The sequence below is a fragment of the Falco punctatus genome (assembly GCF_963210335.1).
Source record: "Falco punctatus genome assembly, chromosome: 8".
NCBI classification, from domain to species: domain Eukaryota; kingdom Metazoa; phylum Chordata; class Aves; order Falconiformes; family Falconidae; genus Falco; species Falco punctatus.
In genome coordinates, this window is record NC_137588.1 from 46,373,538 (window position 1) to 46,401,058 (window position 27,521).

The window sequence follows — 27,521 nt, forward strand, 5'->3', positions numbered from 1 at the left end:
GCCGCAGCGGCTGGAGGGTGCTGCTGGGTGGGCAGCCCCGGCACCACAGCGGAGAGGGCTGCGTGGTGGGGAGGTGGCGGCGGGAGCCAGCGGGGATGGCGGTGACTTGCTGTGCTTTCCTACGCTGCGGCTGGCTGCTGTTACTGGTGCTGAGGCTCCCCCCGTGCCGCTCAGCCCACCCTGATGTGCTCACCCCTGTCCCCATGCCCAAACCCGCCCCGAGGCACGGCCAAGGGGGGGCTGTCCCAGCCCATGAAGCCTCGAGCTCTGAATGGGGCTGATGGTTTCCATCTTCACGGTGGTTCCCATCGTGGTGCATTGCTCACAGAGGTGCTGACCCCTCTCCTGGCTGCTCCTCCGGGGTTATCTTCCCCTTTTTGGGATTCACCTGCGTTTGGAGCTGGGGGGGGGGCTGCTCTGAGCATCCATACATGGGGCCCTGTGCTATGCTGGGAAGGAGCTGCGTCGCCACTGCGCCACGGGAAGCTTTCCCTGGCACCGGGCACGGCGCGGGGCAGCCCCTGGCAAGCAGGCTGCAGGCAGAGCCACTTTACCCAGGCTCACAAAACCCCTCTGCTTCCCCCAAGCTGATCTCTTGGAAGCTGCTCGCAGGCCAGGTTGCTGTAATTTAGTAGAAAAGCTCCTGAATGCTCCCGTGGTGCTGCTCACACTTCTCCTTGAACCCTCCTGGGAATACTGGGGCCACACCAGGCAGCCACACTGTTAAGCTCAGCAAAGGGTGTTTAACCGCTTGGTTGGGTGCAAGGAATCGCACTTGCCAGGTGTCACCTCCTGCCCACATCTCCTGTGCGAGCACTTCTCCCCGCATGCAGCCCTGTAAGGGCTCTGTCACATCTCCCCTCCATCTTTGTCTCTCTAGACTAAACAAAGCAGCTCCCGTGGTCCTTCCCCCTGATCCTTCCCCAGGATCCTTCCCCGGGATCCTTCCCTGAGATCCTTCTCCGTTGTCCTTCCCTGGGATCCTTCCCCAGGATCCTTCCCTGGGATCCTTCCCCGAGATCCTTCTCCGTTGTCCTTCCCCAGGATCCTTCCCCAGAATCCTTCCCCGGGATCCTTCCCCAGGATCAGGCTGTGCCCACGCCTCTGCCCTGGCTGTGTGCCTGCACCAGCACCTCTCGCTGCCCAACATCCCGTGTGCTTCCCGGCCACCAGTGGGTTTGGGACCAGTCTGGGGTTGCACAGGAGGACTTTGACCAGGTGGGCTGGTGTGTGGGAAGGACATGCAGAGCACAGCCCTCGGGGTCACCCCCAGTGGGGCAGTCCCGCGTAGTCGCATCTAGATTTACCCGAAGTAGCAGAGAAGTTTGTATTGTTTGAGGACAGGAGGAGACGGAGGCAGGCAGCTTGCCCAAAACCTGAAAGTGTGCGGAAAAACTATTCCTAGTGAGGAAAACGGAAAATACAGAGGAAATGGGTGGCAAAAGAGAGAGGGATGGCCGCTCTCACCTGAGTGCCATCCTTCAGGAATACCGGGCGGCTTTGACTGGTCGCAGACATCCACAGTGGAGGGGACAGCGGTCGCGGGGCCTCCAGCTGCACTGGCTGCTGCAGGGTGAGGTGGAGGTGCCCCCCACCTGGCGCCAGAGGGGACCCCACGGTCCTTGTTGCTGGGTGCTCCATGGGTGCCTGCCTTTCAGCACAGCACACAGTCCCGTGGCTCCCAGGTTGCTCCTCCGGGTAAGACCTGGGCGCTGCTCAGAGAAACCGGAGCTGTTCTGAGGCCGGGAAACATCCATGGTCATGTTAGAAAAAAAGCATTTTCTAAACAAATGCCATTCCACAGGTCACAAACTAAATGCTGCCTCCAGGGAGGGGAGAAGTGATGCTCCCCAGCGCTATTAGGGCTTCGATGCCTTTCCCAAGGACTGTTTGGCCAGGATAGACCCAACCCCACGTACACCAGCACCATCCAGCCGTGCCCCCGAGCCAGACACTTAGTACCGCGATATCGGCACCTACTGTGAGCTCCCTAAATGTGGAGCCCCCGCAAACTGGCTGGCCGGCGGTCCCTGCTCTGCAGTTCTCTCCACCACTACCCCTCCCCTCACTGGCCTGGTGCTCTGTGGGGCATCGCCATCCCTGCGGCTTTGCTGGACACCAACGGGTTGAAGCCACTTGGGTCAGAAAATAGGAAGGGAAAAGTTTACTTAGAGATTGTCTCTGTTTAAAGGAAGAGGGGTTTTATCTATTTAAGTAGTGGTTTGCAGGGTTTGCTTAGTGCTTAGCTTACACAGCAGCATTCTGGTGGTGGCCGCAGGAGCCCACCATGGGGGCAGCTGGTGGGGATGGGCAGAGGGACCACCTCGTGTTCCTGGAGCCAGGGTTCATTAAGAAGAAACTTCATCCCTACCCTGCCTGTGCGGCGTGCCTGAGAAAGCTCCCACTGACACCTTGCCTGCAGATAACCAGCCAACAGGGCGGGTTTCATGCTTCGCACAGGAGAGAGCGCGGGGGCTTCCCGCGCAGACGGCAGAGGTGCAGCAGCGGGCGCTGGAGGCCGAAGCCAACCGCCTTCACTCAGGCACCACCTGGGAGCCAAGAACGTCCTTCTGGAGGGCAGGGAGGGAAGGGGATGCTCTGAACCCGTGCCACAGGTGGCAGCGGCCGTCGGGACTGTGGCTGCCGGGACGGCTCGCGTACCTCTGCGCTGGGGTTTCTGCCACCATTCCCCCTGTTTTGTCACACACCGAGGTGCCCTGCCTCTTCCTCTCTGCTCTGCCTTTCCACTTAACCTGCTGATTTTATTATGCCATGATGGATTTTGGTTGCATCCATGGCCAAGTGAATCTCAAACACCTGCCTCCTGTGTCCTCTGTGCATCTCGGCTGTGACCGAGGTCTGCACCGTTTTCCAGAGCACATTTAGGGATGACAGAGCTGGGGGGGGTGGGGGGTGGGACACGACACACATGACTGTCTTTCTGTAGATCCACCTTTGCATTTCTTCCTTGAGATGAGCCTTGCTGTGCTTCTGCCCGTTTGGTTTCATGCCTGGGTCACACTTGTTTGCTCCGGGAGCAGTGTTCCGGGGGTGGAAGGCGGCACTGGGGGGGCCGTGCTGGCTCTGGTGCCAGGAGCGCTGGGACCCAAAAGTCCATCAGGTGATGCTCTGCGTGGGAAGGGCAGCTCCCACCGGGCTTCTCAGACAGCTCCTTGGCTTTTGTGTAACATCTGACTTCCCTCAAGTGTATCCGAGCTTCTTCGTGAGGAACACTGGGGCTGGGTTTGGGGGGATGCACAGGGGAGGTGGGCGGAGATGGTACCAGGACAAGCTCCTCTGCTGTAAACATAGCTGAGGATAACAAATTAAATACAAATCATTCTCCTTTTTCCTTGCTAACGTAGAGATCCTCTCACCCCGTGGGCACAGAGCCGGTGTGCACTGCTCTGATGCTGTGGTTTGAGGGGTACCCCTGTGCCCCGTCACCCACCGTCTCATCCCCCGTGGTACAGGCTGCCAGGGAAATCAAAGAGCTGCCGTAAATATGTAAAAGTACAGCCGAGGCTTGGAAAGAACTACTATTCCTAAGCCTCCATCTGCACAGAGCTACGTTTCCTCTGGTGTCTGCCTGGAGAGGGGGTGTGGGGGTCCTCAGGGCTCTGTGTTGCTGTAGCTCCAGGGGCTCCCGAGCAGGTTCCTGCAGCCCTGGCAGCGCTGCCTGGGGCAGACACCCCGACTGGGTCTGAGGGGAACCCCAGCGCACTAATCCTTCCCAAAGTCTGCACAGTTGTAATATGGGGTAAAAAACAGCCTGGCAATAAATTCTAATTAAGACCAGCAAAAGGGCTGGGGCCTTCCCTTTCACTTGCAGAACCAACGGGTGGTTTAATCCCTCGCTGCCCAGTGCTGGGAATAGAAAAGACGTCGCGTGTGAATTGCTTTTGTTCTCCTGTTCTTACTAACGGGGCTACAGAGCTACTCATAGTACCTTGCTGCTTTGCTTAGGTAGGTGGATGTGCCTGAAGGATGCGGCGTGGCGAAGCAGGTCTGTTAGTGTGTTCATAGGGTTATTGTCATCTCCCAATTAATTATTGGCTTCAAGAAGTTGTCTTACAGTCGGCAGGACGGCAGCTGCCCAAATGTCCCTTCCTCCCGTGCAGGATCGGCACTGCCTGCTTCCACACGTAGGAGCTCTTGTCCTGCTCTTACAGTCAAACTCTTGCTCTGGGTAAGCTGCCTGCTCCCCAGCAGCCCGCTGGCAACTCTCCTGGCTTGCCGATGGGTCTGTAGATTTAATTAAACAGTGAGGACTGAGCTCAGCAGCGGATTCACCATATACGATCCAGTTCTCAAGGGCAACAACCACATCACCGCACAAACCCAAAGCGCAGCTGGGGGTGCAGCGGCCGCTTGCTGGCCTGACGGTCCAGCAGCCCTGCCGATGCGGCGAGGAGAGCTCGTTGCACCAGTGGGGGATGTGGTCCAGTTCAAGACGAGCCAAAACAAGGGGAGGCCAAGAGGAGTCCTTAGGGTCTGTGTGTGGCTGGTAGTGACGGCACCACCGTGCTTACTGCACTACAGCCCATCGCAGGACTGACACCCCCAGGCTGAGCCTCAGTAAAGGTCTGGTTCTGTTTGTGCATCGTGCAGTGACAGCAGAATAGAGGGTGATGTGCCAGGCGAGGGATGGAGGAACATATTTTGTCCCACCTCAAAATACAGGTGAGAGCCCTGGGAAGGCTGCAGGGCAAGGCTGGCTCTGAGGTTAAAGTAGGGATTTCAGTGCTGGTTTTTGTTCTCTGCATCCACCACAGGGTGAAAATACATTTCACTTTCCTAAACGTCCACAATGCACTGAAGGCATCACGAGAAAATAAAAGATGTTGCTGGAATAACCTGACAGCGTGTCTACAGAGAGTATATTTGCCAGTGAGGATGGAAACACATGTATTGCAGACAGCCAAGACACGGAATTAATAATTAGAAGGGTACATAAGGTTTGGGTTTATTTTGTTGCTTTCTGTTTTCTTTTATACTGGGACACCAGCGCTCTGGAACAGCACTTTGATGGCCCCAGGGTGTCTGTGAATGCTGCCAGTGAGTCAGGGGAGAAGCCAGAGTGGGAGCCGAGGGTCCCCCTGGGATGTCTCTCTGCTTGGGGTCCCCCCACTGAGGCCAGCGGGGTTTCTGACAGGGAAGGGCAGGTGCACTGTGGCTGGGGGACACCAAGCCAGACAGTGCAGTTTCCACCCCAAAAGTGTGATTATTTTGAACAAAATGGTGTCAAAAAGCTTAATTAAGGGGGTGCGACGGTGTACAGTAGTCCCGGGGCTTGGCAGCTCTGGTGAGCCAGCCAGTTCCAAATATAATTTATTAAAAATTTTGGGGTTTCTTTCCTTAATAATCCAAAACTGACATTCTCTAAACTATTCCCGCCTTGCAGATATCCTTCTGAATTGTATGAGCTTGTGAAGTTTTATGTAGTTTCGTGACAGGCAATTTCATTCCACATTGAGGACCCAGTGCCATCGTACTGGGCAGTATTATATTACAGGCTTCACCTGTCTGCATGTGAAAAGAGCAACGATGTGCTGTTCTCTTGCACGTGGGAAATGGTTCCTGGGGTTTTTGGGAGGCTTGAGGAGCAGTGCAACTTGTCCGACCTGGATGAGCAGTGGTCTGTGAGCAGAAGACAAAGTCAGTGGAGGAAAATGAGGGAAAGCAGCGATCCTGCGGGGTGCAGAGGGCCAAACGTTAAACCACGCTGTGGAAGGGGATCTTCTGGCTCTCTGATCTTTAGATCACAAGATCACGTCAATCACATAGAATGTGCCAGCTGAAGCAGTGCAACCCATGGGCTGTGCAAGCAGCAGGGGGTCGCTGGGGGGTGAGCTGAGCCCTGAGCCACAAAATGGGGGCACAGCAGCCGGCAGCCCTGCCTGCCCTGCCCGCACCCGCTGTCCTCCTCCCTCCATTCCTTGCCTCCAAACCTTTTATCAAACGAACAAAACCACAGGAAAGTAAGATTGGGGTGCTGGATCCCACGCTTGGGACCCTGTGCCCCGTCACCCCACAGTGGCAGTGCTGGGAGCCCCCTGCCCCATGCCCGCAGCCCCCTCAGCCGTGTGGGGGGCAGTCCTGGCCCCCCAGACAGCCCTGGACCCCTGGACAGCCCTGTGGGTTTTGCTGCTCCACATCCTGTGCGGTCCTATGGAAGGCGGCACCTTCTCCTGCACCCCAGGACATGGGGGCTTTGCACTGATTTTTTTTTTCCTTCTTTACAGATATTGGTATTCTGAGCCTCCCTACTCCTGACCTTGTTCTTTCAGGTGCCGTAGCGGGGCTGGACGAGGACCAGCTGACTCTCCCCAGGTGGCTGCAGTCAGTGCATCTCTTACGGGGCAGGGGTAAGAATCGTTGTGGATCTGCTCCATTTTTTCCAGATCTTCAAAAAAAATAATTATGAAACTTAGTGTCAACCCCATTTTGGCTACAAAGTATTTCTTTGAAGCAAGAATAAATGTTTACATACTGGAGGTGCAGTCATCCCTGCCCTAAGAAGAATGTTGATTTATATCTAGCTGTAAGTTCAATAATTATTCTCCCAGCAGCAGCATATGAAATGAACATGCCCTCACTTTCCTCACGCTGCAACTTGTTAGTGGCCATTGAGTAACCTCTGCTCCCTATCCCAACAGCCAAATAAATGAGCGTAAGATCCCAAGATGAGGGGTTTGGTGAGTAGACTGTGTGAGGCTGGGGATTTCGGGAAGGCATCTGAAGTTTGGGAAATGAATACCCACGGAGCTGCCGGAAGGTGTGAGCAGCTAGCTCCCGCCAGCTCTGCAGCAAATCCCAGAGACTGTGTGGTTTTACTACTGCCTCTTTTTTTTTTTTTTTTCCCCCACCTGTGCGCAGCCCTGCCGGATTGGCAGTGGGGCTGGGGGCAGCCTGTGGGCATGGAGGAGCCTGTCTGGGATGTACCCATGGCCAGTGGCTTTTATCCATCTCCCATGGGAGTTAAACGTCAAGGGGGAGCTCTGAAATAGGGAACAAGCTGGCAGGATGATTGCCATCCCACTGGGCTATCCAAGGCCTAAAAATATTGCAAAAAATGGACATAGGCTCAGAAATAATTCACTTTACTATACAGAAAAGATGCAGGGAGAAAAAAATTCAAATTGTGTTGTAACTGGGAAATATTTCTATATTGTGTCGGTACTAATATCCTGCTCCAGGTGCTTTGTGGTGCTGGTCCACAGCAGCAGGAGCCACTGACAGACCTACCCTGTGGAGTGGAAGGGGATCAGTGAGCAAATCCTTCCCTGGAGCTGGGCAGGTTCCAGGGCCGGTGGGGGGCTGCCGGGGGGCTCCCCTGCACTGCCGGCCCGCTGCCGGTGTGGTTTTCCCTCCCCACCTGTCTCTGCTGGGAAACACCTGCTGGAAGAGGAAACTGGGACATCATGCAATGAATATACAGAAAATGTGGATTTAAAATGACCGCCGGGTTTCGGTAGAGGTCCCACTCAGGGGTGGGGGGTTGCGTGGGGGCTGCATCCTGGCACATTCTGGGCTCATCGGGGCAGCCTCTCACCCCCTTGCAGTGCAGACACGCTGGCTCGGATGCCCACAGCTCTCGGGTGTCAGGATCCACCATACAAGCTTCCCAGGGCTTTTTAAACAATTGCTTTTGCTTTGATTGACATCAGCCTCAATGAATTCTTGCCCTGTTGCACAACGTGGAGGTGTCTCCAGTTCGTTGGCGCTGGGGCTTTCCTTCTTCCACTTCCCCCTCATCCTTATCCTCATGGGAAAACTGGCAGAGCCAGTCCTCTTAGGCTGAAACTGCCCCACCGCCCTGGTGTTCTTCTGCCTGAACAAGGTCATCATTAGCACTTAATTACCAGCTTTGGCCCTGCCTGGCTGATGTGCAGATGGGTGACAGGGATCTGTCAGCGAAGGGCTATACGCACGGAGGAGCTGCTGATACGGCGGTGTGTTAACCCCAGCTCAGCGCACACGCCCAGAGACCGGCTCCTCAAATTATAGCAGTCACATAGTTCAGGTAGCTGTGGGAGTACAGCGCTTGGCTTCATCAGGTTCCAAGGGTTTTGTATATCAGAATAAATTTATCAAAAATCTGTTTTTTCATCCACCTTACTAGACCTTGCCTTGGACACGTCGCTCAGTCCCCATGAGCTCTTAAGTCATGAGTTGCTCAGAGACGATTTTACTTTAATTTACAGATACAAGGATCAATATCCCCTGCTCTTGCTTTTCTTGGTGTTCTGCACTGAAGCCAAAAACCTTAATTTTTTAATAATGCTTTCCTTAATTACTTTCAACATTCTTTTCTTTCTTTCCTATCATACAAATCGTTATTTCCAAGTGATTAAAAGCAGAATACAGGAACTCAAGTTCCATCTGACAGCTCGTGTCACAGTTTCAAAGACCCACGCCTGCTTCTGTAACATCCATCGTTGCGATGCATTAACCATTCAGAGTGCCAGAATGAGATCACTGATTTACTCTTTCTTCAAATAAATGAAGGAGGTTTTGCCTGGTTTTCTCTTCTACTTTTCCTTTCCCTTTCCCTATGTCTTGGGCAATCCTTCCTGTAGCCAGAAAACCAGACTGACCGTACAACTGTACTTTGGAAAGTGCCACATGAAACAGTATTGTGCTGGTCAGCAAATTTCTCCCCAGCATATATTTAGACTGAGACATGCTGATTTTTTACTTTGGTGTCACAAACAAATATCTGCTGCCTTGTTTGATCTCCAGAGCGAGCATCTGATTACAGGGAGAGCAGAAGCAAGTTGGATTTTGTCCCACCTTATTCTCGGTGACACCTTTGTGAGCTTGTCGAGGTCGGTGGCGTTACACAATGTAGAGGACAGGGTATAATTTGACCTGAGTCCTTTGTTACAGGTCATGATGCGAAGGTAGAAAGAATTCAGCTCAGCTGTCAGCCCAGGTGCCCAGGTTTGACAGGAAAAGCCCTCGGGTGTTTGTCCACATGGTAGTGGAGTGTGTCTGGGTAAGGGTCGGCAGGCGCTGGCACAGCCCAAGCTGATGTTTGCACCGGTGCGTGAGTTTGGGCTTTGTGGTCCCAGTTAGAGGGGCTCTGGGGCAAGGGCATGTTTAGTATTCACTTTGTCCAGAAGAATGTGAATGGGGCAGCTTTTTGGAGCACATCGGGATTTCAGCCCCAGACTCTGAGCAGCAGCAGCTGTTTGATGGGGAGAGGGACCCGCTGCTCTTGGTTTATTTTTTTAAATTCTATAAAAAGAGTTTAGACCTCGTGATAAGCATTCTTCTAAGCATTTTTGAATGAAGAGAAATACATTTCTGCTGACATAAATGTCCTGCAAAGCAGGTGTGCTGTCAATAAGAAAGGATTTTGCACCATTTCCATTTGTTCATACTCCATTTCTTAACCATTTGGCAGAGATTTAAACAGGTAACAGAAAAAAATGCTTAGCATGAAGCTACTGAGTCCATTTTCATCGCAAGCACAGAAGCCCTAGCACTGTGCTGTTACACCAGATTGCTGCTCATGACAGTTTTGCTTCCAATTCCCAATGCCTACAAATGCATTTGGTCCCTGCTGCATCATCAGATTGCAGCCTGTGTGCCCTTGGTCACCCACAGCACCTGAGCTCGCAGTGTCGCCGATCCTGCAATCCCTCCTGGCGCTCGCCCCAGCTGGCTGCTGGCAGCCATCGCCTGCGGGTGCTCGGTGCCTCCTGGCGCTGGTGGCAGCGGAGGAGGGTGGCAAGTTGCAGTTTGCCAGCAGGATACTGACCCTAAAGGTTGAAAAAGCTATTCATTGCTAAGGGTTGTGACCTGCTAGCTGGGAATGCCACTGCCTTACCCACGTGTTTCCACGTTTCCTTGTGAGTACAGCATATCTCCTTTGCAAGCTTTTTTATTCAGCCCTTTCTGTCTTCATTTAACCTAGACCAAAATTTTCCTCCAGTCAGGACCTTTCGTTTGCTTCCCGGATGCTGCACCTGCTGTTGCTCAGCATTTGGTAAATCATCCATTTCAGCGTATCCATGACGGGGTGGCTCTTCACCTTGTGCAGGGCTTGCCCGCTGAGCAGCTGGAGCAGCAGTGCAGGCAGAAACAGGTACAACTCCGCTCCAGAGCAGCGACACGATTGCCTGAGCAGGTGATGCCAGCAAGACAGGTCCGGAGGCACATGACTGGACAGAATGGGGCTTATTAAATGGAACTGTTTATTAAATAAACAGTACAGCCTGCAGAAATCAGCACGTGATTCTGCATATCATAATGCTTTCCTAATTAAGTAGAGTTTGCAGAAGCTGGTATTTTTCATGGGTTCTATTTTCATTTCTTAATGCTACTTAAGGAAAAAAACACTAGGAAAAAACCAACACCGCTTAGCACTTCAGCAATTCTAAAAACCCCTTTGCTAACAAGTTTCTGCGTATTCACAATTTTATGAAGAAGAAAAAGGTAAAAATAAAACGCTGTTGGTACTTTATTTTGTTAAACAGATGAAGTCGCATTCTCCAGCCCCAAGTCCCTACAGACTGATTTGGAGCACTGTGACGCAGAGTCCCAGGTGGCAATGCCTCCTCCCTGTCACACCGCAGAGCTCAGACAGGGAAGTTTCTTATTTCCCAAGGTACCATCATGTGCTGCAACGTTTCTTGGGGTTTCAGCTGTGATTTTGGACTGAGTCATACCCAGCTCTGCTGCCAAGAAGAAACTCGGTCAGAGGTGCTGTAGCAGCTTGCAGCAATTAGCTACAAAACCAACAAAAGTGCCGGTCTTTATGAAAACGTTACTTTTCCTAAACCCTAATATAAATATTACTGTGACATTGACAGGTCTGCCAGTGTAGTGCCTGACTTTTTCAGTAGTTTTGAGTTTGGCTCTCCTAGTCCTCAGGTGTGGCACAAACACAGGGGCCAGTTTAGTCTCCAGGTAAGTCAAAAGGATTTGAGACGTTTCCTCATGCATGCTTTGTAGCTGGTGAAGGGACTGTGCTAGGGTCAGGCTGCCACAAGGTTTCATCTTCCCTCCACTGGTCTTGGTACCAAAAGCAGCAAGACAAAATCAAGCCAACTCCTGGTTCAATACTAGGATATTACAATTGTCTGGGTCAGTATGAATGTATTGAGAACAGGATAAAGCAATTTATTTAAATGTGCTGATTTGCCAAGCAAGTCAGGAGAGCGAAAGGTGGGAGGCCAGCAGAGCAAGCCAAGGCAGCAGAGCACGGGGCAGGTGTATGGTGAGTTCTCCAGCGCTCCCGATTCCCCGGTGCCTGCGCCAGCCCCCAGCAGGCTCCGTGAGAAGCAGAGCCGAACGGCTGTGCAGAGCCGAACGGCTGTCAGGCTCGCTCTCTTGGACCCTGCAGCCGCCGAGGAACCCTAGGCAGCGTGGCGAGAGGACTCCCCGCCGTCCTCGGCGCCTGCTGGAGGGGGCTGCCCCCGTCCCTGGGTCAAGGCGCCGCTCTGCCCTGACGGAGGCGGGGCAGATGCAGCGCCGGTGCCGCTCCCGCCAGTGACGGGCCCCAAGCGACACCCGGGCCCCTCGGCCACTGTTGCTCAGGCCGGTGCTACCGGACAGCGAGCCCCGGGTTTGCGAGGCCCCGGGCCCGCGGCAAAGCAGCCCAGTAAGGCCCAGACCGGAGAACTGGGCTCCCGGCAGCACCCGGGATACCCCGCGTCCCGCGCAGGGGCTGCCGGGAGCCGCCCGCAGCCAATGGCAACGCGGGGCCGCGAGGGCCGCCGGGAGCTGTGGTCGGTTAGCAGAGGCGGCGGGGCGGGGGGCGTCTCACTGCTTCTGGGCGTCGTGACGTTACGGAGGGCGCAGCGTGCGTGCGTCGGCGCATGCGTGCGTGTGGCCGGCGCGGGGGGGGGGGCGGGAGGGCGGGCGAGCGGCGGCAGCGGGGCCTGGCGGGCGCGGGGAGGCGGCGGGGGCGGGCGGGTCGCCGCGGCGGAGCTGCCCGCCGCTATGGAGCCCGACTCGGTGATCGAGGACAAGACCATCGAGCTGATGGTGAGTGACCCCCGCCTCCCGCGGAGCCCCCTCCCCGCAGTCCCCCCCCCCGCCCGCCGGCAGGCCCCGCTGCCGCGCCCGGGCCTGCGGGTCCGGCCCCGCCGCCAAGGTGAGCTGGGGGGGCCGGGCCCGGCCCACCCGGCCGGTGGTGCCCACGCCCCGCGGGGGGCCCCGCACTGCTCCCCCCTCCGCCGTGGCCGCCGTCGGTCCGCCTGCTGCAGGCCGGGCCGCGGCGAGCGCTTTAATTTCATTAAAAATAAAATAAATTAAAAAAGCCCACCCCAAACCTCCCCCCCCCAGGAGGCAGAGGCGGCCTGGGGGGCGCGGCGGGTCGCGCCCGGTGCGCGGGCGATGCGGGCACGCTGCAAAAACCGAAAGCGAAATGCGGCGGGGCTGGGGCCGGGGCTCTTGCCGCCCCCGGGCAGCGCCGTGCTCCCGGCAGGGCCCCCCTCGGGCATCCCGGGCCCGCCCCGCTGGCGCTTGCGGGGGGCTGGCGGGCCTGGGGGGGGCGTATTTAAACTCCCGGCGTGAGGCTGCGGGGGTCCGGTAGCGGCGGTGCCGCTGGTGTCGGTGCTGGGGCAGGGCCCGGCTCCCCGGGGCAGCACCGGTGCTGGGGCTCCGGTCCAGCGCACAAGGTATTATCTAACTAGACCTAATTGGTGGTATTTGTTATAACCCCGAATTAACGCTTACGCCGCTAAATAAGGGTTAGTGGAGTGGCGGCCAGATAGAAGCAATAGAAAGAGGAGGGTTTTTCTGTTTAATATAAGCAAATCTTAGGTCTCTGTGGCCAAATATTAGGGGGCCATAGTTTTGCTGCTTTTAGGGATCATTAACATAAAGTAAAAAAATTAGGAGCTGAGAAAGGAAGATAATCAGTAAATATCTTGTGAATTTATTTGTCATAATTTTCTTTTGCATATAGCGTTTCATGTAGTACTGCAGAATTGAGCGATAAAATGAAAAAATATGCATTTAAGGGTCTTCAAAGGTGAGCTGGGTTCAGTGGAGACATTAAATGGGGTTTTTTAGCCAGTAGAGTTCTTGCTAAGCTACTGGATTTGGAAAATACGAACTTTCTTGGAGTGTTGTCTGCTCTGAAAAGGAGAAATGAAAAAAAGAAAAAGGAAAAGTGGGGGAAGCCCAGAAAACCTTTGATTCTGCCTGTATTTGTTTCTGATCACTGAGGCCAGTAGCTTAAAAGCTGTTCTTAGCGAGACTCCTTTCCTGATCCCTATCGATTCAGTGATCTTGCACTTAACCGTGGGTGACATCAGAACTCTTTCTGCGTTAGTGGACTGCAGCATCGAGGATAAAGGCTGGGGGCAGCTGTGCAGGTATCTGTTACAGGACGAGTCATCTACAGAAAAGATGTCTGCTGAATTTCCAAACTGTAAAGTGAGTTCTAGTGACTTTTTTTCCTACCTGGAACAGAGGATTACTAATACTCCTCAGCCTAGGGTTATGCGAAGTGCTAAAATAGCATTTGAGGCTGGAAGGTATGTTTACCTCGCTCCACTTTCTTGCTTGTCTTTTTGTAAATGCTCTTCTGTTTAGAAGTGTCTTCTATTTGAGGCCAAATCGTTAGCAAGTGGATGCAAATGTAACTTTTGCTGGTAACTGTTGTACCCTTGGAAATGTGCTAATCAGTGCAAATATCGATGGGTTATTAAGTTTTTTATTACCTAGTAGGAGGTTTAAGAAACAAATTTCTTCCACTTGTATGACATATCTTACTAAATTTTTATATTTATCAATAAACTATTAATTCTGTAGTTTCCAGTAGGAAATGATACTCTTTAAAATGTAGTTGGTAGTTGAATTTATTTTTAAGCTTATAAAGGCTTGCATAGAAGCACTTGTGTTTAAATGTTTCACTAAAATAATTGAAAGTCATTCCTAGATGAAGACATGACTTGGAGATTTGCCTTCTTGTGTGTTGTAGAAGATAAGATTCTTCAGATTGGTTTAAATACACAAAGCAGAAGCTGTATTGACCGGGTTTCAGTCAGCAATTTCAGTATTCCATGCAAACTCTTGTATCGGTTGTTAATGCTGGTGGCAAACATGCCTAAACCAGGGATCATCTTAGCGTGTCAGGCTTGGTGGGATACTTTTCTTTTTAAGAATGTTATTGTTTACTAAACCCAGGATGTTTTGTGCCTCTCTTTGATACAGGAGTCTGTGTTTGATGCGCTTTGGGTACTCGATCACTTCCCTCCCATGCCAAGGATGAATCTGTAGTAAATACAGGAGCAAATCTGTGATGCAAAAGTTCTGAGGAGCAAATACAATGTAATTCTGAAGTGGCTGATAAACAAGAGATAATGTATCAACATGTTAATTGCACGGAAGTTTCAGAACACCATGTTCTAGCCTTCAACTGTGCCTTCGCTGTCTAGGTGGTTTACATTTATTTAAAGAAAAACCAGTCACTGAAATAATGCTGTTCTATTTTTAAAGCCGGAATCTAAGAGAAATATTTTAAGGTTTCAGAGTGAACTTTCATTTGCTGTATGAAGTTTTAGCGAGTGTTCTGAAGTCACTGTATCTTTTAGGACAGCTTAAGGCTTTACATGTCTTATTCTAGTTTTGCAAATCATATTGTCTAGCCATTTTAACGGTGATGAGCAGTTGATTTGGTGCTGACAGTTCATGGCTTTCATTTGCAGATGGTCTCTTAACTCTACAGGCAAGGTACCTGTTTCCTATAGAGGTGATTTCAAGAGGTGTGAGGCCTCAGAGTTTAACTTGTGTTGACTGCGGGAGGTCCGGATTTAGGCTAACAGCAGATCTGACAAGGTTGTTTTTAGTTCAGATACCTTCATACTTATGCTGTCTCAGTTAAATGCTTTGCGTGAGTGGGCAAACTATTAGAAAATGAGTAGTAAGGAAGTAATCCAGAACAGATGGGGGGCTAGCCAAAATGATTGAAAGGGCTCTTTCTTCCCCTGGTTTTGATTTTCTCTGTGAAATTAGATAACTGTAACCTTTTTAAAGAACCAAACTTTTTTCTTAAGGTGAAGTACCAACAGCAATGCCTTGTGAAGTAGGTTGTTTTTTTTTTTTTACCTAGAGATTCTGTGTTGCATATAAAATCTGTGGTGTTCAGCCACATCAAAATGGTTCTGTGTGTTTGCCTTCGATACCTTGTGTTTCTCATTTTTTCAGGAAGCTTCATTGAACCATACTTTTGTTTTACCAGCAGGCTTTCAAAGTAGGGGGTAGTTAGCTGCTTAGTTTGTATTAAAGTGGTTGTGAAAGTAAACATAAGTATGGCAAATAATGGTTTTTGTACCAGTTAAAAAGTTACGCATTTGTGGAGTGAACTCCATGCAGCATAAGGTGTGGATAGTGTAAAAAAAAAAAAAAAAAAAAAAAAAAGTGTTGCTCCCAGACTCTTGTGCCCACCAGACACCTATGGGACATGGTTACTGAAGCAGGAAGCCAACTGTGTGTAAATTCTCACGCTTACTGAGCTTACAATCATCAGCCTTTCCACTGTGTCTTTGATGCACGTGCTGTTCTCCAAACACAGATCCCCCTGCTGCAGAGTTGGCAGTTTAAATTCAGTGTAACACTTCTCCATGGTAGTAGCATGAAAGGGTTATGGAAAGACCATGCGTAGGAATAAAACTGAGAAGCACTTGTTTACACTGTATCATCATTTGTATCTTAAAGTCATATATATATATGTGGATGGAAAATATTCTTCCTAATACACTACCTTCACCATCTAGAATGTCTCTCTCATAAAAGTGTCCAGTGTTTAAGTGCTTCTGTAAATAATAAATGAAGAACTATAATTTAACATCTTGCCAAAAGTCTTTTAGTTTCTCCTGGCAGAACTTTGATGTGAGATGAAGGTCTTCAAATTAAAAAGGTAATAGTCTCAGAATAAAGTATTTCATGCAGGCATGCCTTGCCAGCAGCAACTTCTTCTGTAAATCATGCCAGCAGTACCTGAAGTTCCTTGGGTTACTGCAACTGGAGATGGCTGTGCCCCCAAACTATTTAAAGCTTTACAGTGCAAAATAAATCTTAGGATTCTGTTTGGAAACTAAAATACAGCTGCTGTATATATATATCTCAGTAAGGCTGTTCTGGCTTTTTTTCTTCCCTGTCTCAGTCATTGCAAGCCAAGTAGGCAGTTACATTTTTGTGCATTTTTTTCTGCGTGTTCTTAGAGGAATCCTTCAAAGAGTTTACTTCTGTAGCAATAGAGATACAGATGGACTAGGCGGTGATCATCTCTGCATCTGAAACAAAGGAGGGATTGTTCTAGCTAAAATGTGATTGGTTCTTAAAGGCTGTGAGTAGATGGAGAGTTAGTAAGACATTTGTAAACCTGTGTGTAAACTAGTTGTGCTTTATTCGACCAGATAACAATCTATCTGTAATTATCCTTTTAATCTTCAGTAGCTAAATTAGCAGGTTTGAGAGCTGTGTGTCAGACATTAAAGCATGCAGTTGATGGCATGCTGGACAGTTGCATATGTGGGGCGGGAGCCGGGGAGGCAGGGAAATGGCTAGAGCAGATATCTGAAGAGATGGTGGTTAGATGGCTGTTGGGAAGGCACAGATGAACCTTCGGGGCGGGGGATGTAAGATCTGTGCTGCTACGTAGGCTATCAGAGTGACAGTCACATTTCAGAGAGTGCTTGTTAAGAGGAAGGATGCAAAAATAAAGAGAATAGATTGCTGGGACTTCGGCAGCAGTGCAGAAAACGGGAAGGAAGAGCTTAAGAAAATTAATTCAAGCAAGGCAACTGCATTTAGAGTCAGCAGAGTGATGATGAAATGAGAGAGGCGGACAAAGATGTGTGGAAAGTGGTATCTTTTGGGAAGGGTTGGATGAAACAATAGACTGACTGGGGAAATGGGGTGGCAAAGGGAAGAAGGAGAATATGAAGTTGCAGAAGAGAGGTTGTAAAGAAAAAGTTATCTGAAGTTTGTGATAATTATAGCAGCAGCCATCAGTTTTTACAAGTAAAGGAAAACTGCAGATGCTTTATATGTAGGGAAAATTCAGAAACTAAATTGCTTTTAGCTCTTAATAGAAAGATGTTATGGTTTCATGGGGAGGCTAAAACCTGGTGTTTCACCAAAGGCTTTTTAAATCTCACTTGAGATTCAGAGATGGGGTTTTTTGCTTCACAATGCAGTTAAATTTTCTACCACTACTATATTTTCCAGACTTTGCAACAATGCTGAGCAAGTAAGATGCAGCAGAAAGTTCCCTTGCTGCCTGAAACACGAATTTAGCTTCCTGTGTGTGAGCACTGCCAGGTAGTTTTCAGGGTGGTGTGTTGCCTGTGAGCTCTGGTGTGGGACCTGGGGCTCCCAAACTGTGCTTGTAAATCCAGCGTCCAGGTGTCACTGTGGAATGAGATCACATCTCCGCAGGCATGCTGGTATGTGTGCCAGCTGCCCTTTCTGAAGTGCTATGGGGTTGCTCCTTTAAAAAGTTGTAAAGCACATGTATGCCATTTCTGCATTTCAGACTGTGCTGACTGTATCCCTTAGAGTTGTTGAATGGTGCTGAAAATTTGGGTCACCGATGAGCGTTGCAAGCAGCATCTCAGCAAAACAAGCTGCCTTGTTACAGGATGTACCCTTAGAGAGACTTGGGAACATTCTTTGAAGGATGATGTACCTTTTCATTTCATGTGTGTTTTCTAAAACACCTTCGCTACTTGTTAAATCAACTTGATGTATGTCTTTTGATGCGTTAAATTTTATTGCTGTGAAGTTTAGAGGTCACTGTTGCTTTGGCATTTTCAGTTTCATCTTCCTGTGCTGCTCTGAGTGCTTGTGCAGCAGTGTGCAAAGTGAGATTGCTGATGGGTTTAAAATGAAATGGATGTTGCAGCAAACGTGCCAGAATGATGTGTGGGAGAGAGTTAAGAGACCATGGTCATAAGAGGGCTGCTCTGTGACAAGTAATTTTTTTTTTTTTGTTGCAAAGGAGAAAGTAAATTGAAGGGAAATGAGAATATTTACTGAGTTGTTTAAATTAATGCTGATTAATAACAATACTTACATTCCAGCTTTTTTCTCTGGTGATGTCTTCTTTATACTAAGGCCACTGTTTATGTTGTTATATAATCTGATTTCTCGGTTTGATTTTCATGGTACTGCTAGTACTTAATTATTTGCAGAAAATCCACTTTTTCTGGAAAATCCCTTCCTTCCCCAGTTTATTGGTGTATTCATGAGCTCAGTGGTGTGACATCTGACAGCCTACTCTGTTTTCCTGTGCTACTTCCACGCGTTTCCCAGTGCGAGTAGTGCACAACAGAGACCAGATAATGCAAAAATAACACAATGCCATTTGTATTTTAATAAAAAAAAGCACTGACTCTTTTTGGAAACTTAATTTGCTTCTCATGCAGGCTAAATTAACAATGGGGAGCGTTTGAAGGCATGTTGTTTCTTCATTGCTTTGTTAATCCAGGTCCCCTCAGGACTTACATCTCCGTACTTCTACCCCAGGGAATTACAATTGTTATTGGAGATCAAAGAGTAGTTCAGCTTCCTGGGCCAATTTTTTGTATGAATACAGTCAGAAATTTTTAAGATGTAGGTAGGTACCTACTTGTTAGGAGTAAGGACTGATGTGTTTTGTGGGTAAACTCATAAGCTTTTCGGGTCAACTTTTAGCTGTGGCAATGCTGCAAGATTTTGTTTTGCACATTGACTCAGAGGAGAACCACAGTCATATATTCAGTGTTAGGAGCTGCAGGGCTGCATTCTGAGTTTCATCCTGTTGAAGAGTTCTTGAATACAGAATTTTGGTACAAAAGAAGTTACGACAACTTCCATTGTTTGCCTTTTCATGAGGCGTATGTTTGTATTTCAGGATGGCTTGCACAATGTGATGTGTTCAAATCTTCCATCCTTTTCAGTCAAGCCAGTTTAAAGATTTTGGACAAAAATACTTACAGCTCTTTGAAAATCTATACTCAGAATCTATTTGCAAAGCTCATTGTTACAATTATAGCTTGTATTTGAAAGACAATCTTTTAGGCAATACTATTTGGGCAGGGAAGGACTAGCCAGGGAAACTTGATATTCAGGCTGTCTCCATCACACCAACGCTTCTTGAGACAAAAATCAGACCTGTGCTATAACGCAAATACTTTTAAGGAATGCCTTCATGGTGTAGTGCCTCTCCTTCCAACACCCCGCTGGCTCTGTTGTGACTTAGCAGATCAGTACATTTATATACTTTTGATAGCTGGCTTCTTACTAAGCTATATTGTACTCTTGAAATTCTGAGTCATATGCCTTGACATCTTATCGCATTACTTGGCAGCCTTAAAAAATCATAAATTGGACATGGTATCAAGCTGACAGTGCTGCTTTGTCCTTGAAATGTCACCCTATAATTGAGTATTGCTTTACCAGTGGTAGAAAAACAGAAAATCGCCCCACGATGAAGACGCTCCTTTCTTTGGGTAGCTCTGGTCAGTCAGGGACATGACTGTCCTCATCAAGAGTTTCTTGGCACAGCTGGGACCAGTGGCAGTTTCTCCCACCCTTCTCTGAGCTGCTGGTGCTTTGAGACATGGGGCACAGTTGTGGAGGCTGAAGAATGCTTGGTTCTGCTCTCTGGAGGGCTTGCGCAGCAGAGGAAAGGGTGAGAGACAGCGGTGGCACGGTCTTCTGTGTGTGTTGCAGCATTGTGTTCTAGAAAACATTGCTGTTGCTTCTGGCTCCTGTTAGAGGAAATTTTGTAGGCCTTATCTCAAGCTTTCTGAAGATCTGACTGGAAGGCACGCAGTCTGGTTTCTCTAGGGTATACTTTCTGTTGCACACATAGTGTGGGTTTTCTGCAGTCTCCATCTTCTCTTAGGTTTATTGTTAAAGCTGCTTTAAATTAGTCGCTCTACGTGTACTGCTGAAAGTACTGGATAAAGGCCTTTTATCATCTTGCTCAGTAAGAGGTGACTTTTTCTTGAGTAGCACGCCTTGGCTTACTTTCTTCTAATTCTTTTCCAGAGGCACAGTGATACTGAACATTCACCAAATTCAGTGCAGTTATTCAGATCATAAGTGTCTTGAAGACTCTATCTTTGTGCTGCAGGCGTGTAAGGCAAGTCAGATCATCTTGAATCTGGAAACAGGGAAATAATCGTTGCAATAAAATGCTCTAGAGCACCTATATGGCAAGTTAGGAGAACTTGGACTGTTTTGAAAACCTGTGTATTACTGTTCTGGCAGTTAATGGAGCAGGCTTGTGAGGTGGAAGCTGGTGGCTGAAGCTTTAGGATTCGCTTCGTTAATTTGCAGTGTAGGTTCTTCTCATCTTCCTTAATCTTTGCAAAGCAAGCTGTAGTCCCAAAACTCTTGTTGTCCATTGGGTGATTCAGGGTAGGGGAAAGAGCAAGTTCTTGTCCTTAAATCCGTTTCTTTGTCTTAGATCCACCAATCCGATGACCCTGCTAACGTAGTTGTTACCGGACTGGTAAGGTGCCTAGGCTGCCTTGTCTCTCTAACAGCATTAGGAGTACGTAATTGGGATTTCATTCAAGAAAGAAGTAGATACACCAAGCTGAAGATGATTGGCTGCTCTCTTTTAACAGACAAGTCTGAGAAGGAAAACCCATTCGAATCCCCTTTCATTCTGGATTGGTGGATCTGAAGCCCAGAAACAAAGTTTCAGGTAAGAAGTCACCCTGTACTATATCTTGCTGCTTCTGCTTAGATGAGTTTGTCCGCAAATTCAGTATCTTGCTTTAACTGCTTAATGTCCCTAAGGTGTTAGAACACACCAAGTTAGCTGCTGAGCTTAGAGTAAGAAAGGGCATATTCAGTAAATACACGGGCTGTTTATTAGGAAATTGCAAGTGTACTGGGAAAAACAGACCTAGGAGCATAAGCTAAACTTGCTTTCTGTGGAGCTGGAAAGCAGTATCTACAGGGGCAGGGGCACGGGCACTGAGCAAATGGCTTATAAATCCTGCTTCTGAAAGGAGAAAGCAGCCTTACCAATGACTTTGTTGAATTTCTCAGTCAAATTCAGGAAAGTAATAGCTATCTGCTCTGATTTCTAGCTGTGTCCTCTGGTGAGTTCATCAAAAATTGAGAGAACTTGTCTAGTTGTTTGTAGTACAGATTCCAGTAGCTTTATCCTGCTGAAATGCCATTTGAAATTCTGTTGTGGGAAGCACTTGGAGTCAGCCTTTGAAATCCTTCAAGAGATTTCAACGTAAAGTTCTGTTCCTAGTTGTTTTCAAAGTGTAGCTGAGCCAGTTGTAAGGCACAGTTTTCAAGAGGCATTTTAAAGTTACAGCGGATTTATTTCAGAGTAGGGGAGCATGGTTGTATTTTGAATGATGTTCATCTGAGCTTTCGAGGTGGCTGTAAAAGGCTGTAACATGTTACCCTGGAGACAAGTTTGGAAGGTATTTGTGTGGCTTAGGAAGGAAAGCTGGGTTCCTGGCTGGTAAGAAAATACAGTAATGTGAGTTAAATACCTGGTGTGAACGGGAGACCTGCACTTCTCTTCTAATGCCCAGCTTTATTGTAAGTTAGCGCTTTAAGGAACTTGGCAACTTATTTCTAAAGTTAGTACAAAGCAGTATACCTCCATTTCTTTTGATATTAATAGCAATAACACTAAGCTGCTTGAGTGGTCTCTTTTGTAGACAGCTATTAAAGTGAATGTTAAGGCCTCAATATTTACTGTAGAAGAAAGTGCTGTAGATCTTATGTATTGTTTTAGCTGTCTTTGTTTTGCTAGCATGGTATTTTGTGCAAAAATTATACTTTAATTTAATTGAGTACATATATAATAAATTGTTTGTGTACAGGGTACTGTTGGTTCCTGGTTTGATTTTTTTGAGTACTTGAGTTTTATTTGGTTAGGGTGGAGAAGTCTTGGGCATGCTTTTTTAGCATAATTCTTAAAAAAAAACACCAGAGGGCAAATCTAATGGAAATGCTCATTAACCTTAGTCTGACACATTTCTTGCAGTCTCATCCAATACCAAACTGAATTTGTCCCACGTGCTCATCAGACCCCCCTTGGAGTTAACACTGCAAAACAACATCTTCCTGTGGAATATTTGCTGTTCAGGCAGTGCCTTTTTCTAAAATAAAAGAATGGGGAGGCAGAAGTGAACTTGGCATCTTTAATGATGGAAACTGAAAAGAGGAAATAATTTAAAGTACATTGGGGGGGGGGGGGGGGAGAGGAAGCATAAATGTGTGCTCCTGGTGATTAAGAACACTGATATTATGATACTTGATATTGCTTAACTTCTTGAAACCTGGAACAGTCCTATCAAAGACGGTATTAAAACTAAGTTGAACTGGAGTGCAAGTGTATGCAGATTGGAGGCTTAGTTCTTGCCAAGGTTTTGAATCTTATATTTCTAAAAGTCAGATGTAAGTCAGCTATCAAAGGCTACGTAAATATTCCTCTGCAGCATTTGATGTACAAACCCTGAATGCGAAGCTAGCTTTTTGTTGTGTGCTGAGACCAGTCTTCATATGCATTTAAACTCATAAAGTTAAGGTGCACGCTGCCTTGTCTATGCTAGATTTTTAGATAGGGTTAATATTATTTTTAGATTGTGTTAGGCCTCACCCTTGAAAATACAGAAAAGAGTCTAAGACAACTTTCAACATCTTAGAATGTGACTGAAACTTAGACGTCTGTTTAACTTAGTTTCTACTATTTCAATAGGGAGTGCTAAGTCTCTTTTCAGCATTTCTCTTCCCCCCCCCCCCCCCAGTTACGATTTACTACGAGCAGGTGTGCTGCTGTCTGTACATGTCCGTAACACCTTAGTTCCTACTGTGTGAGCATAGGAAAGCCATTTTTATTTTTAAATGGCCTTTTTAACGTAACATAGGATATGTTAATGCAGAAAGGACTATCATAGTTCTGGAGTCTTGAAACTGTGGGAATTGGGGTGTATGTACATAAAGGAAGCAAGGGCTAATCTAAATACTGTGTGTTTTGGAAAAAATTACTTCAGTTAACACTGACGTATGTAAATATATTAGGATTTTTTTCCTAGTCCTTTGTATCTTCCTGAAAACAGTCTAGAGCATTTCATGAGTCTTATCCCAATTAATAAATTATAATGGAGTAAGATTGTTTTATATTCAAAGAAAGCATTTAATCTTTTCTCCGCTGAACTCATATTCCTTTTGTAGCATTCATTTTGTTGTAGCAAACGCATACTTTGATCTTCAGGAGCAGAGTGAGACTGCGTTATCGATCACCCTTCTGTGAATTCATTGTCCTATCTAGAAGAACGGTGTGGTAATGAGGAGAATTTATCTGATAAATTATTTTACCCTTGCCTTGCTTAAAATTTCCTGAATCCTCACTTAGAATTTTTCCTCAAATGCAAGAAGCTTATGTGCAGATCTTGAATGGCTATTGGAAGGTTGTAACATGGAGTGATTTTTATGTTGAATGGCAATTGTTTAGGTAAATGTGTTTTTTTTTTTTTTTTTTAATGGAAGTGCAACTCAGCTATTGGTAACCTATTCTTTTAGAGTGATCTGATAGCAATAAATTAATAATCAAAACCACTTCACAAGTTAAAATGAGTTTGGTGTCCTGTGGATGCTTATTTTTGAGAAATTCACATTTGCATTTGTAGTTCATCAAAGGACAGCAATGTGAGAGTAAATTGCATCTAAGACAACTTTCTTGGCCTGAGAATGTGGCCATTCTTAAATCAAAGTAGAACACTGGAATGCATAGGTAAAACTTCATGGATTTTGGAAATATGTTACATGAATAGTACTTAAACAGCCTTCCAAATCAGACACTCAGGACTGGATGTGAGATTGCATTTTGGACGTGGAAAAAAGGTAGTGATGTGATGGCACCAGTTCCAACAAACTTGTATGGAGCATGTGAATACACTGCACCTCTCAAGGGACAACTTGGTTTTGAAGTGAGAACAGGAACAATACAAAGTACTACTATTGGTCTGATGTTAATTGTTTCTTTGTTTTTGAGTACCTCAGCAAAGATCTTAAAGGTTGTACCAAAATGTGCAGCACAGTCAATGTGTTACCATGCCAAGCCAGGCTGTCACTTGTGGAACACGCGTATTTGTGTTACGTGCATGCCTCCACACTTTATTTCTGATTAAGTGTTCACGCTTAAGAGTATACTTTGAAATTTTAACTTTTCCACCTCTTGCGAATATTCAGACTACTTCTGATATCTAGTTGGTTCATCACTGCTCTGCTTGTCGCTATATCGAATAAATCACTTAAGGTAAAAACACCAGGTAAGATCTGGATGATATCCCAGCTAGCAAAAGGGGATGGAGTTTGAGTAGTTGGCAACTATTCGTTGCCAAGTGTAAAATAATACTGAAGGCCTTTGAACAGTGTAACTGCTTTATATTTATTTTAGTATCTTGTTGTGGTTAATGGTGATGTTTGAGAAACTGAGATCTGAGCTTGACATTAAATTTGACTTGGGAGCATATAGCTTTCGTAAACAGTCATACTGCCCTTAAGTCTGCTTTTCAGAATACCCCTTTTCACAGCATTAAGTCTGAGTTACAGGGGAATGTCTGTTGGTCCCAGCCATAGAGAGGGTTTTAAGTAACAGCAGTTACCCCATGAATCTATCAATTTTAGGTGTTAATGGAAATAAAGAAATACCAGTTCTGTTGGTCCAGAACTAAATCGAAGTAAACTAAACCCTAAGTTACCAGTGTTGACTAGCACGTGAGTTTCTTGTAGCTAAAAACCTGAAGAGAATTCAGAATAAATGTTGAAGTTTTTGGTTGTACCTTTATTTGCCAGTCCAAATCTCTGTATAGCCCTGTGGACATCCAGAACGTGAACTAACCTTACTGAGGAGCTGGTTTGTTCTCACAAGAAAATTGGGAAAAGTGTTTCAGACTTTAGAATTTGTAGACTTGAATGATTTGTTAGGTTATGTTCAATTTTGTTTTGTAATAAACTGCATAAGAAAGAAGTTGGTGCAGGAGGAGTGAATTAATATAATTAGTCATGCTCCTTGAAAAAAGTGGAATAAATTAGCCCCTTCATTTTACTGTATTCTTCTTCGAAACTACAAAATATCTCCCCTTGCCAATCTTTTTTGGACTCTGTCAAGAGACTGATTTTCAAAAGCAAGCATACTTTTGCCTTAAGAGCAGAATTTCCCAAACTGTAAACATACCAATAAATTTTGATTCCTTACATTATCTTGAATAAATAAAATGAATGCAGTGAAAAATTACAAGGTCATAATTTTAATACTTTATAAAACTTCCAGCAATAAGGCTTGGTTATGTAAATGCTGGCGTTCTTAATTTTGACATTGCAGGATTTCTGTTTCTGGGTATCAAAGCTGTATGTATTTGGTCCACCAGGAACACAGGCGATAGTCCATATTAATTTTTTGAGCATTTCAGTGGGCTTTATCGGATAAATGGGTATTATTTTTTTTTTTAAGGGGTAAGAAAGAAAGCATGAGGATTTCTGTGTGATGTAACTCTGAATTTCGGAGGCACTGAAATGAAGGTTTCTGGACATTTTACAGTGTGCTAACAAAATAGCAGTGCTTTACACCTATGAGAAGTCCCAAGTGAATGAAAACTTCGGATTGTTCAGGGGCTGGTGGGGTTTTGGAGTTAGTTTTTTGTTTGGGCTTTTTTGGGTTTTTTGGTCCTTCTATCCTAAAAGTTACCACCTACAAAGTTAGTTATTGGAAAAACACTGCTGTGTCCTTTAATATAAGAAGTTCTTAGCATCTGAGGTTTAAAGACATGGAAGCGTATTCCTTTTTTTATGAAACTACTGAGAATTTATAGCTGTGAACGCAAATGCAAGCATTTGCATAGGTTTCTTAAATTTGAGATTAAACATTGAAATCGATATCTTGAAATTTAATTCCTGAGGCTGGACTACCAAAGCAGTTCTTTTTGCATAGAATTAAAATCAAATCCTAGAATAATAAAATTAATGTATTAATCTTTCTAAACATAAGGCAGCTAAAAGAGCAGGGTGAGGGTTTCTCTGTTTGTCTTTTATTCTTTAGCATCATTCACTCCTTGCCCTGAAGTTGTAAAGCCCCTCTTTTACCTGCTTGCTCTTCCCTGCAAGTAGGGTGTTCAGAGGAACATGCAGCTATCACGAGTAGGTTAAAACTCTGCATTGTAAATTAATTTGTTCCTTAAAATTTAAGTTTTGATTGGCCTTATCTTTACCTGTATGGTTCTGTTGTCTGCTGGTGGGATTGACGCTGGTTTATGTGTGCATTTAATATTAGACCCACTGGCCAGTGTCATTTTCCCTTTCCCAAACTTTATTAAATAGTGCTGTATCGCCCTGGGATCCTGATGAAAGGCAAATGGAAAGTGAAGGAAGGCCTAAGTTCAGGCTCTTGTTATGCAAGAATTAAATCTTTAGTACGCTATTACGCTTTTATTTGACGGTTCCTATGCAAGCAGGGTCAAGAAATAACATGTCAACGAAGCACACAAATATTTGCACATTCCTGTTTCAGTGTGAAGTAGAATGCAATATTTAATTTGTAGTGTTGTGCAATATCATTGCTACAGCTAAGTGTCCAGTGATTTTTACAAATCCTTTATTCAGGGTTCTGTAATACTGTGAAAACGTTTTTGTGTGTCTTAAACTTGGCATGGAAATGGCCTCTGTGTCTAATGTATTTTGAACTAAATTAAAAAATTCTTCTCAAGTTACCCATATTTCTCTTTAAGTGCTTAGAATTCAGCTTATTTAGTTGGAGTAGTTCTTGAAAGAAAACAGTCTAATAACCTAAACTTGTGATTTTTAGCTTATAATTTGCAGGCTCCTGTAGGTGGAGATTCATTATGTATAAAACATTCCGTATAACATATATTATCTGAAAAATCTTAGGAGAGGAGTTTGTTGTGGTTCTTGATCAGTGACTTTTACTGAGTCATGTGAGCAGAATTAAAAATTTGAACAGGTCTGTATAGTTAAAAATGCAAAAAAATATTTGGGCTTTAATAAATACTTGCAGTCATGCTCTGAACTTCGATGGTTCAGTGTTGTGGAGACACCATTCAGGTGTTGTGCCACGTAGGATTAAATAACGATACAGATTAGAAAGGAGTTTTCTTGAATTCCCTATGCTTTTTTGAAGCAGAGCTGTAAGCGGTCTGTATAAGATCTTCCATATTCAGTGTTGTGATCAGTGGGTTTGAATAGTGCTTCCTACCTTTCTTTAAAAATACGAAAATCTTCTTTTTGGTGGCTTGTTGGAATTAAGGTAGTTCCCCTGATGTCACTGGTTGACCATTTTAGAACGATTCTGGGAACTAAATTTCAAGTGTTTGTGTGAGGACATGTCAACGTAAATTATTGCAAAGTGATTCTAGATATACTGGATTAACTACTTGATAGCTAAATAAAAAATCAGTTCTCTAAACTTTAAGAAAATTTTAATAATAGAAAACTGATTTATTTTGATATTGAAGGAAGAATAATACAATATAACATAAATATGTTTATTTTTATATCTGTACATAAGG

The 27,521-nt window shown here is 46.2% G+C and overlaps 1 protein-coding gene across 4 annotated transcripts in view; it reads left to right on the forward strand.

Annotated features, from left to right (window-relative positions):
• Positions 1–11,851: 11,851 nt before the first annotated feature.
• The window catches only part of FBXW11 (F-box and WD repeat domain containing 11), a 74,582-nt gene continuing 58,912 nt past the window's right edge, over positions 11,852–27,521 (forward strand). Inside the window, exons 1-2 of one of the 4 annotated variants that reach the window (XM_080398570.1) lie at positions 11,852–12,000; positions 20,589–20,668. Coding sequence is in view for 2 of the 4 variants with exons in the window: in XM_080398568.1 (XP_080254694.1) it covers positions 11,956–12,000 (45 nt within the window). In the remaining 2 variants the exon portion in view is untranslated. The remainder of the gene's footprint in view (positions 12,001–20,588; positions 20,669–27,521) is intronic. The other 3 variants (XM_080398571.1, XM_080398568.1, XM_080398567.1) reach the window with 3 other exon arrangements.